This window comes from Cervus elaphus, chromosome 5 (assembly GCF_910594005.1).
Source record: "Cervus elaphus chromosome 5, mCerEla1.1, whole genome shotgun sequence".
NCBI classification, from domain to species: Eukaryota; Metazoa; Chordata; class Mammalia; order Artiodactyla; family Cervidae; genus Cervus; species Cervus elaphus.
This window is the reverse complement of record NC_057819.1, coordinates 111,584,828-111,602,242: the sequence shown is the minus strand read 5'-3', so window position 1 is coordinate 111,602,242 and position 17,415 is coordinate 111,584,828. Positions and strand designations below refer to the sequence as shown.

General features: G+C 43.9%; 2 protein-coding genes and 3 non-coding genes across 6 annotated transcripts; all 5 read left to right on the top strand.

The window, feature by feature from the left end:
- Positions 1-1,534: 1,534 nt before the first annotated feature.
- On the top strand, positions 1,535-1,606 carry TRNAC-GCA. Its single transcript has one exon. It is a non-coding gene; the product is annotated as a tRNA-Cys (tRNA).
- On the top strand, positions 1,540-15,398 carry C5H17orf98 (chromosome 5 C17orf98 homolog). Of its 2 annotated transcripts, XM_043904376.1 has the most exons (4): positions 1,540-1,551; positions 11,248-12,509; positions 13,992-14,091; positions 15,142-15,398. In XM_043904376.1, the coding sequence occupies exons 2-4, from the start codon at positions 12,303-12,305 to the stop codon at positions 15,297-15,299; spliced, it is 465 nt and encodes a 154-aa protein (XP_043760311.1). In that variant the 5' UTR covers positions 1,540-1,551; positions 11,248-12,302; the 3' UTR covers positions 15,300-15,398. The 2 variants fall into 2 exon arrangements, with proteins under 2 accessions (XP_043760311.1, XP_043760310.1); XM_043904375.1 differs by lacking the exon at positions 1,540-1,551 and having other exon boundaries at positions 11,112-12,509.
- Positions 5,800-10,032, top strand: RPL23 (ribosomal protein L23). Its single transcript, XM_043904377.1, has 5 exons — positions 5,800-5,875; positions 6,440-6,523; positions 6,814-6,942; positions 9,681-9,794; positions 9,907-10,032. The coding sequence occupies exons 1-5, from the start codon at positions 5,863-5,865 to the stop codon at positions 9,987-9,989; spliced, it is 423 nt and encodes a 140-aa protein (XP_043760312.1). The 5' UTR covers positions 5,800-5,862; the 3' UTR covers positions 9,990-10,032.
- LOC122695895 lies at positions 6,555-6,690 on the top strand. The gene has a single exon (XR_006341632.1). It is a non-coding gene; the product is annotated as a small nucleolar RNA SNORA21 (small nucleolar RNA).
- Positions 15,399-16,085: 687 nt separating the features above from the next.
- TRNAC-GCA lies at positions 16,086-16,157 on the top strand. The gene has a single exon. It is a non-coding gene; the product is annotated as a tRNA-Cys (tRNA).
- Positions 16,158-17,415: the final 1,258 nt, after the last annotated feature.

The window sequence follows — 17,415 nt, the reverse complement described above, 5'->3', positions numbered from 1 at the left end:
TGATTTCCTGAGATAAAGAACACTGAGAAAGGAGTAAATTTACAAAAAAAAAAATCTTCAAGAGTTTCTTTTTAACACTCTGAAACAAAGGTAATAAAGTACAGCCCCCTACCTCATAGACTTCACATTCTAGTATAAGGCCAATATGCTGTCTGATGTGCCTGACAGACATTTAAGAGGAGATTTTAAGTATGCAGCTGGAGATCCAGTTATTTCTGAAGTTCAGAAACATGTCTGGATTGGAAATGTGATTTGAAGAGTTGTCAGTATGTAGCTGGTAGCTGGTGAAAAATCAATCCCACAAGTGTGCTAGATTCGACTCACACTGGCTTGTGAGACCAATTGTTAAATTTTCCAGAATTTTTAAAGCCAGTTGATTTCACTTGAAATTAGCAGATGGACGTATTTACACTATGAGAATTGGCAAATCCTACAAATCAGGTCCTGGGGAGCCAGTTATTAGCCTTTTATCAGCACAACCCTGCTTCTGACTGGTTCTGATGTTCTCCAAAAAGGAAGAGGCCAGCATTCTCTGAGGAGGAAAGATAAGATGTAGAAGGTTTGAGAATGGAGAATGTGTGTGAAATAATCATTTTAGAAAGTGAGAAAGTGAATCTAGGCAGTCAGTGGTGGAGGAGTAATAGACATGGAGCCTGTTTCAGTTTGGTGGAGTGGCTCAGACTTCTGAGCGCTCCTCTAACAACATTCATTCTACTGCTTGGGTGCAAGCTTGGTGTAATGCCATAGTTGAGTTGAATGAGTCTGAGTTTAATGAGGTTTGGCTGATAGGTACCACCAAGGTTTATAGTGAATGAGGCACTCTGCCAACTACTGTGAGGAATACAAAACGGAGAGCAACGTGATCCTACCTTCCAGGAACTTAGTCTATTGGGGAAACAAGATACAGACACCAAGGGGGAAAAATTCCTGACAGTCGAGAAAGTAAATGTAGAGAGTAATAGAACTGTGAGGAAAGCTTGTTGATAATGAGAGAAATGAAGTCAAAGACTTTCTTAATATTTGATAGTGAAAAAGAAAAACTGGACAGGTGATCATAGCTAAAGGGAGGATTTTCCAACCTAGGGGAAACCTATTGATGTCTGAAGGAGCAAAGCGAATGGAAGAGACGCAAGATGCTGGAGATACCTTGGGAAAGACAAGGGAAGCATTTCCTTTCGTGTGCAAAGCATAGGCTGGGGATTTAGTACAACTCGGGATGCAGGCAGGGAGGATGGAAATTAGACTTAAAGAATTCTCAGATGTCAGAGGTATAAGAGCTTGTAATTGTTGGAGGAGGGAAATCCCATCGCACACCCCCCAGTGTGCCTGGTTGGACTGGACTTCGTCCTTTCGTCCTTCCCTCCTACTGTCTGGGTCCGTTTGGGTCTGGATTGCCTTTTCTCTTGGTCCTTAAGCATCAACCTGGGAAACCTGAAAGAATTGGTCATATGTATCAAACTATTATTAATCACCAAGGCAACGGCTGCTCCCATAAACACTACAAATAAACTGTAATCTTCTTTTCACCAGCAGAGGGGGTATAGCTCAGGGGTAGAGCATTTGACTGCAGATCAAGAGGTCCCCGGTTCAAATCCGGGTGCCCCCTCGTGTCCTCACTTTTAACCCTTATCCACCTCAACCTGATAGGTAGCAAATTAGTCATTTGTCAGTGTTTTCTGGGAATACAGAAATTGGCCAACTACAGGCATCTGTGGATTTCACATTCTAAAAAGGTCAACACCCAAACAAAGAAATTTCTGGTCCACCCTATGGGTTCCAATCTGTGTTTGGGAGTTGAATCCTTCCAACGGTCTGCCTGTGAGACCGTTTCCACATAGGGAAAAAGAATTTACTTCTCACTTCCTTACCTGTTTCATTCTTGTCCACTCATGCATACAGCTTTCCAGAGGCTACATGATGTCACAACAGACTGAATGTGTTCCTGGCATGCTGCAGTCCATGGGGTCACAAAGAATCGGACATGACTGAACGAATGAACTTAACAGATTTTAACAGGTAACGGATCATCTTAAATATTTCACAATTTAAATTTCTAATCTGTTGACTGTCAGTAAATAGATATAACTATACAAACAAAACTGTTTTGGAGTCCTCAATAATTTAATAATGTAAAGGATATTCAGATGAAAATATTTGAGAACCAATGCTCTAAGTAACCAACCAAGACAACTAATACAGGCAGAAAAGCAAAATTTCTGGAAAAATTTATTTTGGTTGTGGATGTGTCAGTCTGAAGCGCCTGTGGAGGTGTCCCTATCACTGTTTCCATATATAAGCAGAAATGTCTTAGGCTGAGATACAGAATTGGGAGTTATTAGCTTATTGATAGTAATGGAAGGTACTGGGTGGTGTGATCACTCAGAGAAATATACTGAGAAGGGACAATGAGTAAGGAGAGAGCAATATAACATAGTGGCTTAGAGCCTGTACTTCGGAATCAGTCAAATTCAGGATACCATTCTATCTTTACTTTTCATGATTTGTTTGATCTTGGACAAAGGCACTTAACCTTTCTATTTCCTAGTTTCCTTATTTGTAAAATGAGATTAATAATACCTAAGTCACAGGGTTGCGGGGAGGATTCAAGAAGTCACATTCCTATAAAATGCTTAACTCAATGATTAGTATTTAAGAACACTCCATAAATAGTAACTTCTATTATTACTAGCATCTTGGAAACCTTAGGTGAAGAGTGTTAAGAAGATGGGACTGGTGCCAGTGTGCAACAATGTGAGGTCAAGTAAGATAAAGACTGAGGAGTGTCCTTGGATTGTGGAAAGAGTAGGTCACGGTGAACTTTCTAGTATAATTTATCAGTATACATAATTTCTAGTATAATTTCAGTCATATAGTGAGGAAATAAACTAGATTACAGGGGTCCAAGAAATGTGTGCACCCAGGAAGTAAGAAGTAGAGACAGATCATTTCACAGCTCTGATTTTCATGGACCAATGAAACTACCCGAGATGGCAGTGTTGAGGTGGTGAAAAGTTGACGTAGGATTTAAGGGAACATTTTTAACAACAAAAAAGATGAAGGAAGATAATCCTTTAAATTGAGCAAATGTAGCTTTATGAGAAACACAGTATTTTCCAAATATTTCTAATTTTGCCATAGAAGAATGAAAATTTCCTTCATGCCAGGATGCTGACATATGGACACCATTGAGGTAGACTTCATTTGTTCAGCAATCATTTGCCACATATTTATAGAGTCAGGCCCTATGCTGAATGCTAAGGATATAATGTTGAACAACAACAACAACAAAAATGAACTCAACTTTTACTGATCATATAGACTGACTGTCGGGGATGGGAAGTCATTCAGCAAAGTCATGAAATACATATTTAAGAACTGAAATAAATAGTATGATGGAAAAATATCTCTTAAGAGAAGTCAGAGTAAAATTTCTCCAAGAAAAAGATATTTAAGCTGAGATCTGTAAAAATCAATAGATGTAAAAATGTAACACTTTACATCATGTAAAAATACACGATGAGGGTGGACAGGATAGAGTATGCCAAGCATGTGTGAGGCCAATGGCTATTCAGGAGCATATATGGTATCTGGGACAAAAAGGCCAACTCTGCAGAGCAAGAGAGACCATGATGCAAGACAAGGTTAAGAAGTAGGACAATGCTAGATCAGGGCCCAGTAGGCCATAATATGGATTTTAACTTTGATTCTAAGAGTGCAGAAACCATTGGGAGGATTTTCAGGAGAGTAACATAGTAATATTTACATTTCTGAAAAATTATTTCTGGCCATTTTATGAAGACTGAGTGGATGGACGAGGGAGAATAGAGGCCAAGAGACCTATTACAGAGCTTCAGAAGTAGTTTAGGCAAGAGTTGGAGGTGGCTTGGACCAGAGTGTTAGTAGAGGAGATAGAGAGAAGTGGACAGACTTGAGAGACACTGAGAAGGCAGACTGAAAAGAACCTGGGCAGGAATCTCAGAGGCACACCTACATGGATGCTGGTTCCATTTATCAAGAGAGGCAAAAATGATAATGAAATCATATATTCAGAAACAAATGGAATTCGGCTAAGTGGAGAGAGAGAAACTGGTAGCTAGAGAAACTGGCAGGAGCAAGTGAAGTATTTAACAGTGAGAAGGATGATTTATAAATGTATAGATTTAGAGACCTCTTAAAGTTGAAGTGCTCCAGAGGTTAGCCCATGGTCTCTTTTATTGACCCTTTCTTCTTTTTGAACTCATCCACTATCGTGGCTTTACTTATATGCTGACAACTGCCAAATTTCTATCTCCCTCTTTCTGGAACTCCAGGCTAATACGTCCAACCTGCTACTGAAATCTCTTTTTTACATCTAACTCAACATCTCCAAAACTGAACTGCTATTCTTACCCCCAAAGCTGTTCCTCTCACAGCTTTCCCCATCTCCATTGATGGCAACTTGCTCAGACCTAAAGCTTTGGAAACATTTTCTTCTCTTACTCTTTATCCCACATTTTGTTCGCTCTATCTCCAAACATATCCAGAATCTGATCACATCACAGTACTTCTACTGCTACCAGTCTGGTCCAAACCACCACCATTTCTCTTCTGAGTTACTGCAAGAGCTTCCCAAATAGGTCTTCTTACTTGTATCTTTGTGTTCCCTCCCACAGTCTAGTCTCAGTTAGAGTGATCCTTCTGACATATTAGTCAGATCATGTCCCTCCTCTGCTTATGACTTAATGATTTCCAAATCAGTCTGTAAATGTCAAAGTCCATAGTGATGTACAGAGCCCTCCATGATCCAGTTCCATTACTTATGACCTTCATTCTATTGCTTTTCCCTCCACTTACTCTGTCCAGTCATTCCTGGCTTCCTTGCTGGTCCTCACATTGTTCAGGCACAATTCCACCTTAGAGTCTTTCATTGGTTGATGACTGTCTGGACTGCTCTTCTTAGACAATCAAATTGTTAACTCTCTCATCTCAAAATCTTTGCCCTAATGTCAACTTCTTCCATAAAGCCCACACTGACCATTCTATTTTGAACTGCAATTTGCCCCTCTTCCCACTTTCAGATCCCTCTTACTTTTTTCTACTTTTGTTTTCAAAGTACTTATCCCCATCTAACATACTATATGCTGCCATTATTACATCTGTGGTTCAGTATCTAATATCCACCTTCATCACCACCCTGACTGGATGTAACTTTCATAAGGGCAAGAATGATCTGTTTTGTTCTGATATAGTCTAGGCTATGCCCAGGACAGAATCTGGAATCAGTAGTCTTTTAATATTTGAATGAATGCATCGACAGAGAGAAGCCTGAAGAATGGGAAAGCCTGAGGCAGTGAAAAGAAAGATGAATATAGCAAGATATAGAAAATACAAGTGGGTCTGCGACCAAGCACACACAATATGGAATTATCTGTAGCCCTACAATGGCATCTCTCAGTTGTATCACATCCTAATGAAACCATTTCCAGCTCTTTAACCCTTGCCCTCAACGCCCGTGCGTTCTATGGGGGCCATTTAATCATTTCTGAATGTCTAGTGTCCATCTAAGTCCCTGGCACATAGTGTTCAGAAGAGGTTGTCCGATCAATTAAACCAATGTTTCTGTGTCCCAAACAACTACTTCCGAGCTCCTATTGAGTGTACTCCTGGGATCATTCATTCTGCAACCCTCAACCCCTACACCGCTCACTTTGTAACGCGAGCTCTAGGCGACGTCCCGCGTTTATGACGTAATAAGACAGCGCCCTAGGGAAAGAGGCGGATTGGGCAAACTCCGATCACGTGCCCAGATTGGGCGGGGCGTCGGAGCTCATATCCCAGTGTCCTTTATTTCTACTTCCTTTTTGTCCCTTTCCGGCCTTCAAGATGTCGAAGCGAGGTGAGGTTTTGACTTTGGAAGATCCTTCGCCATCTGTTCCGCTGTGGCTGCTGGCCTTGCCGGTAGCGGCGGCCATGGGCAGCTGGGACGATTTGCTTTGCTCGAGGCCCGAGAGGGCTTGGAGGGTTCATCGGGAGAGCACCGGGAGAGCCCCTGAAAGTGACGGGGCCGGCCGGAGGGTTGAGTTGGCAGGATCCAGTCGTGACTCTAGATCGAACTCTGCGGGTTCACTCCGCGTCACCGCTGCGGTGAAGGGATTGGAGTTGGACTGACTTAAGCCCCAGTGTGGGCGGCTTGTGCAGTCTCCCACCCTGCAGGAAGAATTGCGTGGTGCAAAAGTTGGATCGAGAATTGAGTCTTCCAGGCCAGTTAATCTCAGTCTAATGTGGTGGTAGTTGGTATTGGCCTTGAGAACTGGGTGGCACATGGGACAGGGAGTGTGTGGATTCATTGTGCCGTTTCCCTGCTAAAGCATACGCGAGTGAACTTCTACTTTAAGCATGTGAAAGGGACTCCGAACCATGTCTGGGCAGTGACCTCTGCTGTTTCCTTTCCTACTTACAGGACGTGGTGGGTCCTCTGGTGCGAAATTCCGGATTTCCTTAGGTCTTCCGGTTGGAGCCGTGATCAACTGTGCTGACAACACAGGTGAGACCTTCGGCTGCCCCCTGCCATACTCACCCTTTTAAAAGCACTCAGTGGGCCTTTTGCTGATGACCCGCTGAGCCGTCAAGAAAGGGCAGAGTGAAAACACCGCTTTTGGGTGAAGCAGCAGCATGTTGTGTTGTTTTGCTTCAATCGGTGGTGTGACAAGGTGTTCCACCTAGTGGGGACTAACTGCTTGGGAGTGTGACTGGAGGAGGTGATGTTGGAAAATCGCAGCACTGCCTGATTGGCACTCAAAACTAGTCTCCATTTTTGTTTACATTGTTTTATAGGAGCCAAAAATCTGTATATCATCTCTGTAAAGGGGATCAAGGGACGATTGAATAGACTTCCTGCTGCTGGTGTGGGTGACATGGTGATGGCCACAGTCAAGAAAGGCAAACCAGAGCTCAGAAAGAAGGGTGAGTAGCGAGATGGAATTCTCCTTTTGGTCTGTGGACAGTTGAGAGATTTCTCTCATTATTGGAAAAATGGAACAGTAATTTTGCCATTCTCAGGGCCTCTTAAAAGCTTGATCTGGTTAACAGTAGTTAACAGACTGTCTCACATACCTACACCTTAAGTAGAGGCAAGAGCCCTGTCCTACTGGGATTTACAGTCCATCCACATGATTCCTTCCCAAGCTGTCTCCTTTTAGTTCTTGGTTTTTTGTTCCAACTTATATTCTTTCCTTTGTGCCTCAGATTCTTGCTGTGTCCCCTGTCTGGAATATTCTAATTCTAGTAGTCTTCTGCTCATTACCCCCTACTCTCCCCTTTTCCAAATAACCTTGAATCCAGGTGGTGATTTTTGTATGTGACATTTAGGGTTGTGTCTTGTGAGAGCAGATAATTGTCTTTAGTTGCTTGCTGATTCCTTGGCTACAGGCCAGGTGGTACCAGGTGAGAGGGCAGCCCTAAGACCTGAATTACCCCAGGCAAATTTCTTTTCAGGAACCAATTTGAAAGGGAGTAGTGACATATAGATGAGATTAACTCAGGGTTGTGACTGAACAAAAGTTGAGTATGGTTACTTCTAAATCTCTTCTGATAGAAATTGAAACCAGAGGCTGCTCATTGCCTAATTGTGGACTACCCCCAAAAGTTTCCCACTACATGTATGAACTAGGGGTTGGGGCTGAGACGGTGCTGAATTGTCTGGCTTTACAGCTTCTGATATTCAATGCACTTGACTTTCCAGCTCTGTTGACCTCCAGTATGCTCTTGGGGACTTGGTAAGCAAGGAATAACCATTGCACTTAAGCACTGATAGAGCAGTGTGTTGATCAGGGTCAGCATGCACCTGTACAGGCTGTCCTCCTAGAACGGTTGCTGGGTCTGGTCTGTGGCCTGGGAAGCTGTCAGGGACGGGCAGAGCAGCTGTCCATCACTGTGGGTGAGATGGGCAGCAGGGCGTGCTGTCTGTCTCAGTCAGTTGTGGGACAGACCAGAGAATACTTCTTGTTTTAAAACTAGGTCTGACTTTCCGACTCTATTACTTTATTCTTTGGGCCTTCTTTCTTCTAAATGATATTGTTAGCCCTTGAACAGCATGGGTTTGAACTGCACGGGTGCACTTAAACACAGATTTTTTTCCCACTAAATATATATTACTGTACCAGACAACCTGAGGTTGATTGAATCAGCAGATACAGAGGGTCAACTAAAAGTTACAGATGGGTTTTAGACTATACATTATAACATGCAGAAATGTGGGAAAGGACAGGACTGGAAATCCAGAATCCTGAATTCATATGACCTTACTTATTTGTTAGATTCATTTGTGAGAATTGTTAAATACATGAGGATCCAATGGAGGAGAGTCTCGGTCAGCATTACCTGTCACTCAGTGTGTTAAAAACTCAAAAGACTGTCTATGAACACAGTACTTGCTTCAAGGATAGCCAGGATCCCTGTCCTAAAAAAATGCTGTATTTCCAGTCTCATCTTAAAATATGGGGCTTCCTTGGTAACTCAGTCAGTAAAGAATCTGCCTGCAGGGCAGGAGACCCCGGTTTGATATCTGGGTCAGGAAGATTCCCTGGAGAAGGAAATGGCAACCCACTCCTGTATTCTTCCTGGAAAGTCCTATGGACAGAGGAATCTGTTCGACTACAGTCGGGGTCGCACAAGTCAGACACAACTTAGCGACTAAACCACCACATCTTAAATATAGAAATTTTAACTATTATCCCTAGTTTGCAAGAGGAAAGCTTAAACGTCATAAGATTGCATAATCTGTTCAAGGTCTCCAAACTACTGTCAGTCAAGATTTGAATTCAGGTCTGTCTGACTCTAGTTCTATCAAGTGCAGTCGATGCTTTGAATATCGGGAAAAGTATTCACTGCAGAGCAGGTAGGTTTTAAAAAGTTACTTATGACCCTGGAAAGCACTTTCTCACAACGTTAAACCTAGAGTTAATTAAATAAGAAATACAAGTTGAATTTGTTACCTGACTCTTAGGCCGCCAAGAGATGATCATTTTTAGTATTTTGTAGTATGTGCTATTTTCCAGTGCAAGACCATTTCCTTCCCATAATTCATTCTTGCTTCACAGATGATTGTCTTGGATATAAAAAGTTACAGAAATGTATAATCATTTAAAGTGATTGTGTTCTATGCATGTGCCATGAGGAATTTAGGTTAATTCCAAGTTTGCCTAGTAAAACATGTACCTGGCAGTTAGAATGGCATAAAGTGCTAATTTTATATCAAAGTTTGTACTTGGAGGTCTTGATAGAAATGAGGATGGAATATTTACTGTGTAATGAGCCTCTCCAGTATGAGGAAAGTCCGTTTCCCAATTCTATGACATTGGGATCTTAACAGTACCTACCTCTTTGGTGAAGTAGGGAAATGTATAGAAAGTGCTTAACAAGTTTCCTGTTGGTATGTTGCTGATCTGTACTCCCAGAGTACAGATTCATGCTTGGAAGGAAATGCTTGCAGTTTGAACTTAGAAGTAAGGTCTTTTCTTAAGGGGTGATGGATATTTATTAATCTCTCGCACTTGATTTTAGGAAATGAAAAAGCTAATGAGGATGCATTCTGTCCAAATGGGGAATGTTGGGAAGCTAGACAAGGTGTAAACCGCTTTCTCATGGTGACATTGGTACTTGACAGGTTTAATGACAGCTGTTTTCTTCCCCCCCCCTCTCAGTACATCCAGCGGTGGTAATTCGACAACGAAAGTCATACCGGAGAAAAGATGGTGTGTTTCTTTATTTTGAAGATAATGCAGGGGTCATAGTAAACAATAAAGGCGAGATGAAAGGTAAGAAAGAATCCACATCTTTGTTCAACTTTTGAGACTTGATGATTCAACTCAAAAAGTGCGCAAGGAAAGGACCCTTTGAGCTTATGTGTGGCTTCATTCTTTTATGCAGGTTCTGCCATCACAGGACCAGTTGCAAAGGAATGTGCAGACTTGTGGCCCAGGATTGCATCCAATGCTGGCAGCATTGCATGATTCTTTGGTGTATTTGTAAAAAATAAAAATTATTTGCTCCCAATGCTTGCCCTGCTGTTTGTTTCTACATGTTACTCTTGATACCACTTAATCCTTACCTGAGTTTTTTAGTTCTTAAATTACAGATGATCTATACTGTTTGGTTACAGGTTACCCCAGGTAACTGCCCTGCAATTAGGTATTTGAGATAAGGTAGAATGTATGGTCAGATCCTGGACACTCATGGACTTCAAGGAATGATGTGAAGAGGGGCAAGGTACACAGGTATATAATGTGCACTTTGCAGTTACAGGTTTTCTTTGGGTTAGTTGGTGCATGAATGCATTTATATTTGTAAAACCTAACACATGGTAATTGTTCTCATGAAAGATGACTAAGTTGTTAATATCTACAAGTCATTTTTTTGCTATCAAAACTATTTCGATGGCATACATCTTCCAAACCCTAGTTTGAGAATAAAAGATGATAGAATGTTAACACAGCAGGCTAATAGCCTTTTACCTCGCCCAAGCCATGAGAGTTGATTTAGGTGACATTCAGGGCTTGGGAAATGACCACTCAGCTGGTTTGGATCAAAAGTCTGGCCTAAAGATGTTGGAAGAGGATTTGTGTTCATGTGTCTAGTGAAGTTGTATGATAGATCTGACTCTCCCCTACCCCATCCTCCAGACTGGTGAATTTCAGGTCTTTAATGTGACATGAAGCCCCCAGGTACTCCAGGAAACTGCCTGCCAGTACAGGAGATCTGTTTGATACCTGGGTGGGGAAGATTCCCTTGGAGGAGGAAATGGCAACCCACTCCAATATTCTTGCCTGGAAAATTCCACGGACAGAGGAGCCTGGCGAGCTACAGTCCATGGGGTTGCAGAGTCAAGACATGACAGTGTCGCAAACTATAGACTTCGTATAATTTCAAATTTAATTTATTAACATAAAGACTTGCCTATCACCATGTAAAAAGATTAAACATGCCAAGTAGATACATCAGGACCAGTGAATATGTACAAGTATGTGGTGGTTTAGTTGGGAAGTCTTGTGACCCCATGAACCGTATCCTGCCAGGATCTGTCCATGGGATTCTCCAGGCAAGAATACTGGAGTGGGTTGCCATTTCCCTCTCCAAGGGATCTTCCTGACTCAGGGATTGAACCCTGGTTTCTTTCACTGCAGGCTGATTCTTTACCAACTCAGCTACCAGGGAAGCAGATATGATGCAACCTTTTTCTAATTAATACTTGGGCTTTTGTACAATAAACAGGCTTCCCTCGTAGCCTGGGTAAAAATCTGCCTGCAATGCAGGAGACCCACGTTCCACCCTGGGTTGGGAAGATCCCCTGGAGAAGGAAATGACAACCCACTCCAGTATTCTTGCCTGGAGAATCCCATGGACAGAGGAACCTGGCAAGATACAGTCCATGGGGTTACAACAGTCAGACATGACTTAGCAACGAAACAACCACCACAGTAAACTAGTAACATGAAAGAATTCCTGGATTTGTTACTTCATTTGTGAAATAATAGCACCTCAGTTTGTATGAGGAGCATTGAAATTTGTATAAGGCCCTTTGTAAAGCATCTACATAAAGGGAAATTGGAGAAGTAAACTAGAAAGAAAAAACAACAATTAGAGAAAATGATTGTTCATGTTTTGCTGTATCCTATTACATACACAAAATTAACCAGAGGGGAAAAGTATGGTAATATGTGTCAACTTACTGTTTTGTTGGGTTTTTAAATTTATCAGGAGGAGGCATATTAGCTGATGAATTGGGTAGGGAGGGAAGAAGTGATTTAAATGGATATACTAGAAGCCAGGAGGTAATTTCTGGTTCTGGGTCTGTCACTAAATGAATTAGGAAATACTCCAACATTTCCTAGCTTCAACTTAGAGTTCTGTAAAATGCGAGTTGGAAGTAGATGCTGTCTGAACTGATCATTCAGGTTTCAGGGTTTTCAAAGGAACTGGGTTTGGGAAATAGTATATAACAACGTGGGAGGAGAGAACCTTGCTCTTAAAAGGAGCACGGAGAGTTGGGACGACTGCGCTCACAACCACATTCAGTCATCCCCGTTCTCTTCAATCTCTGACTCCTCTTGCATAGTTACCTCCTAGACATCCCTTACCTCGGGACCATGCAAGCAACTACCCCCACATCCCTGCGAGGCTACCCCGTAGGAAGGGGACACTAGGGTTTGTGTCCCCTACTGTGACGCCTACGTGATGTTTAATTCCGCGTCACAATGTGCCGGGGAGCCTCCACCTAGGACACTCCGCTTCTGCCAGAAAAGTCCTCGGAGGCTGCGGTTGTCTGGATGGCGCACCTTTGCGCGTGTCCTCTGCGGCGAGAGAAGGGCTTCATTCTGGATGGGGTGGCCGTGAGCACCGTGGCCCGCTCCTACGAGCACCTGAGGCCCAAGCTCTGGTCGGCGATTCCGCCCTACAACGCGCAGCAGGACCAACACTCCCGCCGGTACTTCCGGAGCCGCGTGGTTCCGCCCATCCTGCGGAAGACTGACCAGGTACCCGAGCCCCGCGTAGGACCCGGCTATCTGCGCCCGCAGAGCTTGGCCCAGGTAGCCGGCTGGCTTCCCAGATCCGGGCGTCTGATGCTAGCGCCCTCACCACCACGGAGGCTGCCCGATTTGCACCCTCTCAGCTTTCTGGATGAAACTCCAGAATTGCTGGAGGCAGGAGACAGGTGTTGAGCGCGAACTTACTGAGCTCACCTTCCATGCCTGAATTTCAGAATGATCTCATTTCAGATCTCTGCAAGCCTCTGCCAGAGAAATTGGGTTCTTTGTCCTTTTTGGCGTCACGGATTCACCCTTTGGGGTGATCTCCCGCCGCAAATTCTCAAAGCCCGACCCTCAGAGAACAAGACAAAGAATTGCCGAGGCCCACTAGGCGAGGTGCCCTCGGTCCGGTGATGTAATGCGACCTTCTTTGAACAGACTGGAAGGAAACCTCCCAACTTACCCAGCCCTCGATTCTACTCAGTTGCACATCCCCCTTACGGGGGATCAAAGATTCTGAGTCTATTACAGGCTGACGGCTCCAATTTTTTTCAACACTTTTGCTTCCAGTATTTGTCACTATTAATACATATCAGTGATACGGGGAGAAGAGAACTGAATGCGGGTTATTCTGTAAACACATCTTGGGGTTTCAGTGGTCCCAGGTGATTGTGTGTGCGCATGTGTTTTCAGCACAGGCATACGGACCCACATCGGTGCCATATTTGGGTGCGTTCGCTGACTACTCATGTAATATTTATAACAGAAGGAAGCAGAATCTGGGGGAAAACTCCAGAACTTAAAAGTTCGAAAAATAATATGATGTACACACTTTTGAAACTTTCTATGTTCCATTTTGTAAGTTTTCTTTAATAGTCACAACCACCGTTTGCGGTAGGTACTATTTTCATTTAAATGAAGATCGTGTTTACTGAAATTTGCCAGACCCTTTATTTGAGGCCCGTTTATGTCTCACTTCAACCTCAAAGTACTGTTGAGGAAACTGAGCTCCAAAAAAGCTGTGTCTGACCTCAGGTCTTGTTACGGGCAGAACTGGAAATGGAACCAGTCTTCCCTGATAGTTTAGACGGTTAAGAATCTGCCTGTGATGTGGGAGAGCTGGGTTCAATCCCTGGGTTCGGAAGACCCCTGGAGAAGGGAATGGCTACGGCCCTCCAGTATTCTTGCCTGGAGAATTTCATGGATAGGGGAGCCTGGCAGGCTACAGGCTATGGGGTCCTGAAGAGTTGGATAGGACTGAGCCACTAACACTTTCACTTTCTCTGGCATTTAGACATTGAGCTTGTAACTACCAAACTACAATGCATCTTGCTGAAAGGCAGTAGGTCACTATGTTTAATCTGTCTGGCCCTCTTACCCCTGGGCTGTGACCTCTCCCTCCCCCAACAAGCCAGGAGGCAAGGCTTGGACTGGGCTTTTTTCGGCATCACGGCTGACACTCTTCTGCATTTTCTCTCTCACTCTCAGGATCACGGCGGCACAGGAAGGGATGGCTGGATAGTGGATTATTTCCACATCTTCGGGCAAGGACAGAGATACCTCAACAGGAGAAACTGGGCAGGGGCAGGCAAGTGCCTCCTCCCTTTCCAATCTCATCATGATCTCACCTGGGAAGAGTGGTGTGCCTTCCCCAGTGAGAGAAACTGGGTCCTAAAGAGACCTGGAAGGGAAAGAGACCTAGCGACTGACTGCATCCTCCAGTTTTCTTCTCATGCATGAGCAGATGGTGTCACAGTGCTCCCTAATAGTTAGTTATTGAACACCCACTTTGTGTCAGGTGCTTTTTATCCTCAGAATATCAAGTTACAGCCAGGGAAATTGAGTTTTAGAGAGGTAAAATGATTTGTTAAGAAGGGTTGGAATTCCCTGGTGGCTCAGTGGTAAAGAATCTGCCTGCCAATACAGGACACATGGGTTCAATCCCTGCATTGGGAAGATCCCCTGGAGGAGGAAATGGCAACCCACTCCAGTATTTTTGCCTGGGAAATCCCATGGACAGAGGAGCCTGGCAGGCTATAGTCTATGGGATCACAAGAGTCAGCCATGACTTAGCAACTAAACCACCATCACCAAGAAGGGCTGAGCTGAGATTGCAATTACACTGTTTCCAAGGAAAGCCTGTGTTCTCATTGCTCCCAGAGCATACTGTGTCCTGCTCACTCTCCAGGCCCAATTTAGCAGCAGTAGGAAAAGGGAGCTGTTTTTCTGGCAGGGTGAGCCCTCCTCCTACCCCACCTAGTCACATGATCCCTCACACCATTGGCCAAATTGAGCTCATCTGTTTTCTCCAGATGGGTCAGATACAAGGGTGAAATCGTCTCAGTTCTCCAGGATACAAGGCAAGTTCAACCAAGCCCAGAAGTTTCTGGCCCTTCTTCTCCCAGCACATATCATTCACGCTCCCTCTGCATGCTACCCCTGGTATGAGGATGGGTTTCCAGGATGCCATCTGTCTCCTCCACCTCATCCACCCTTGGCTCTTCAGGACTCAGGGTTCAGCAGGGACATGGGAGCACAGTGACTATAATTGAGTGAGCCTCCTATACCAGCCCAGTGGGAGTAGGGAAAACAAGAAGGGGCTGAATACTGGCTCAGGCCTCTCTCTCTGTCCCCCAAGGGCATTCTCTCCAGCAAGTGACCGGGCATGACCACTATAATACCAACCTGAAGGCAACCCAGGGGTTCAATGGTCGGTTTGGCTATCGCCGGAACACCCCAGCCCTTCGCTACTGCCCATCTGTCTTTGGAGAGATCACCCGGTTCCCCCTCTTTTAACAGCAGCTCTTCTCTTCATGCTCCTCCACCTGAATTTCTAAGACAGATGTCTATATGAACTCCCAGTGTTATTTTATATTAAAACTTTTGTGTAAGTGCCTCAGTGTGCTGTTTCATCCCTGAGGCTGGGGGAGGGGGAAAGCTAGTTTCTCCACCCTCAGCTTCTCTACCCTGTGGAGGAGGTGGGAGAGGAAAGGGTGTCTCAGGTTGTGCCCTTAAATTCCATGTAAATAGAGTGCCAGACTTGAAAGGAGAAGTCTCTGGTCCCCCCTGTATAAGGAGGAAGCACACTACTTAAGCCCTCAGAAACTCTTCCCCAGGCATCAGGAGGGCCCAGGTCAGAAGCTACCTACTGTTTCCATCAAGAACAGAGCAGGCAGCGTGGCTACAGGGATGGTTGTCCTGAGAAGTTCCTCGTTTTTCTGGATCACCCCATCCAAAAGAACTGATGTCTTCCTCCTCCTCCCCACCTTCAACTCATCAAGAGGCAGGGGATGAACAGGGTGATATCTGGAGCTGAGGATCATGACACAGTAATATGGTGTTTGTGAAAGCTTTCTCTACTAATGCTATATCAGTTTCCTTTTCAGCTAGTTTCCAGTGTGTCAGTTTTCAAGTGCCCCCACCCCTTTTATTGGTGGCCAAGAAAAAAAAGCCAAAGCAGATTACAGATACAAAAGGGGTGGAACTTTAGAATACAAAGCTTGCAGGAATTCTACAGTGGGTGTAAACTGTTTGTATTGAGTCACCATAAGTGGACAAGGAAGATAACCTCCAACAGGCTGTGGGGGTATAGCTCAGGGGTAGAGCATTTGATTGCAGATCAAGAGGTCCCTGGTTCAAATCCGGGTGCCCCCTTCATTGTTTACCATTTTATGTTCATTAAATGCTTGACTCCCAGCCCCAGGAACTAAGGATAAATCCCTGGAGGATTCCACTGGTCTTCAATTAAGACAAAGTCCCTGAGGAAATTCTTAGATCGGAGAACTGTGATTACAATTTATGGATATGATGTGTGACAGAATAAAGATAAAGATGTTGGTATAACATATATAGTTGAGGGCTTACTGCACACAAGGCTGTGGTGAATTAAAGGATGAAAGAGGGCAGCTATCCTCAGGGAACTTCTGTAACAGGAGGGAAACAGGACTTCTGTAACAACTTTCACAAACAACTTTCCTAAACTTTTCTAACAGGAAGGAGGACACAACTTTTGAGAGAATGACATAGCCTAAGGACACAACATAAACTGATTAGAATCAAATGGGACCAAGATGGCAGACTAGTCTAGTCCTTGATCCTCAGAAGTGAAATGACACACCCAGAGGTGCCATGACAGTTCCAAGATACTGTTAAAAGACCAAGGAATGGGCAGTGGCCCAAATCCTGGAACCTTCCCCCACATAGTTGGAATAATCCTCCCACTCATTAGCATATGAAATTACCTATCCTATAAAGACCAACCACACCACATTTCATGGCCACACTTGCCTTCTACAATGGCCCATGCTCTGTCTTAGAGTGTGTTTCTCTCTGAATCTGAATAAATCCATTTCTTACCTATCACTTTGTCTCTCACTGAATTCTTTCTGTGATGAGACATCAAGAATCTGAGCTTTATTAGGCCCCGAAACCAGATATCGTGGATTTTGTCTGGGTTCAAGTCCCAAGCAGGGTTTTGACTGGGTTTGAGTCCCAGTCTATGGTAAATGGATTCACTTTCAGTCTAATGGAAGTTCACACATTTGCACATAGCCATTTAGAGCAAGAGCACTTCATTGCTCAAGAAAGAGATAGCTTTTAAAAAGACCCACCACACAGGGAACTTACTCAGTACTCTGTAATAATCTATATGGGAAAAGAATGCATAACTGATTCACTTTGCTATACAGAAGAAATTAACACAACATTGTAAATCAACTATACTCCAATAAAAAATAAAAAGACCTACCCACTTTTTCTAGGTACAATTTAGAAATCCAGCTCAGTCCTGTACTTAGAAGTGTCTGCTGCTGGTGCCACCAACCCTAGACATTAGTCACTGTGCTGTGGATATTGTTCCAGCTGCACCTACATCTCCAGGACAGTTCCTCAAGTTTGAAAATGCCAAGTGGAA

Bases quoted from the DNA above. Each gene is read 5' to 3' on its own strand.
- RPL23 (XM_043904377.1), top strand. The intron at 6,943-9,680 runs GTGAGTAGCGAG...CCCCCCTCTCAG, and splicing joins ACCAGAGCTCAGAAAGAAGG to TACATCCAGCGGTGGTAATT. The intron at 9,795-9,906 runs GTAAGAAAGAAT...TCTTTTATGCAG, and splicing joins CAATAAAGGCGAGATGAAAG to GTTCTGCCATCACAGGACCA.
- C5H17orf98 (XM_043904376.1), top strand. From the start codon at position 12,303: ATGGCGCACCTTTGCGCGTGTCCTCTGCGGCGAGAGAAGGGCTTCATT. The intron at 12,510-13,991 runs GTACCCGAGCCC...TCTCACTCTCAG, and splicing joins TCCTGCGGAAGACTGACCAG to GATCACGGCGGCACAGGAAG. The intron at 14,092-15,141 runs GCAAGTGCCTCC...CTGTCCCCCAAG, and splicing joins GAGAAACTGGGCAGGGGCAG to GGCATTCTCTCCAGCAAGTG.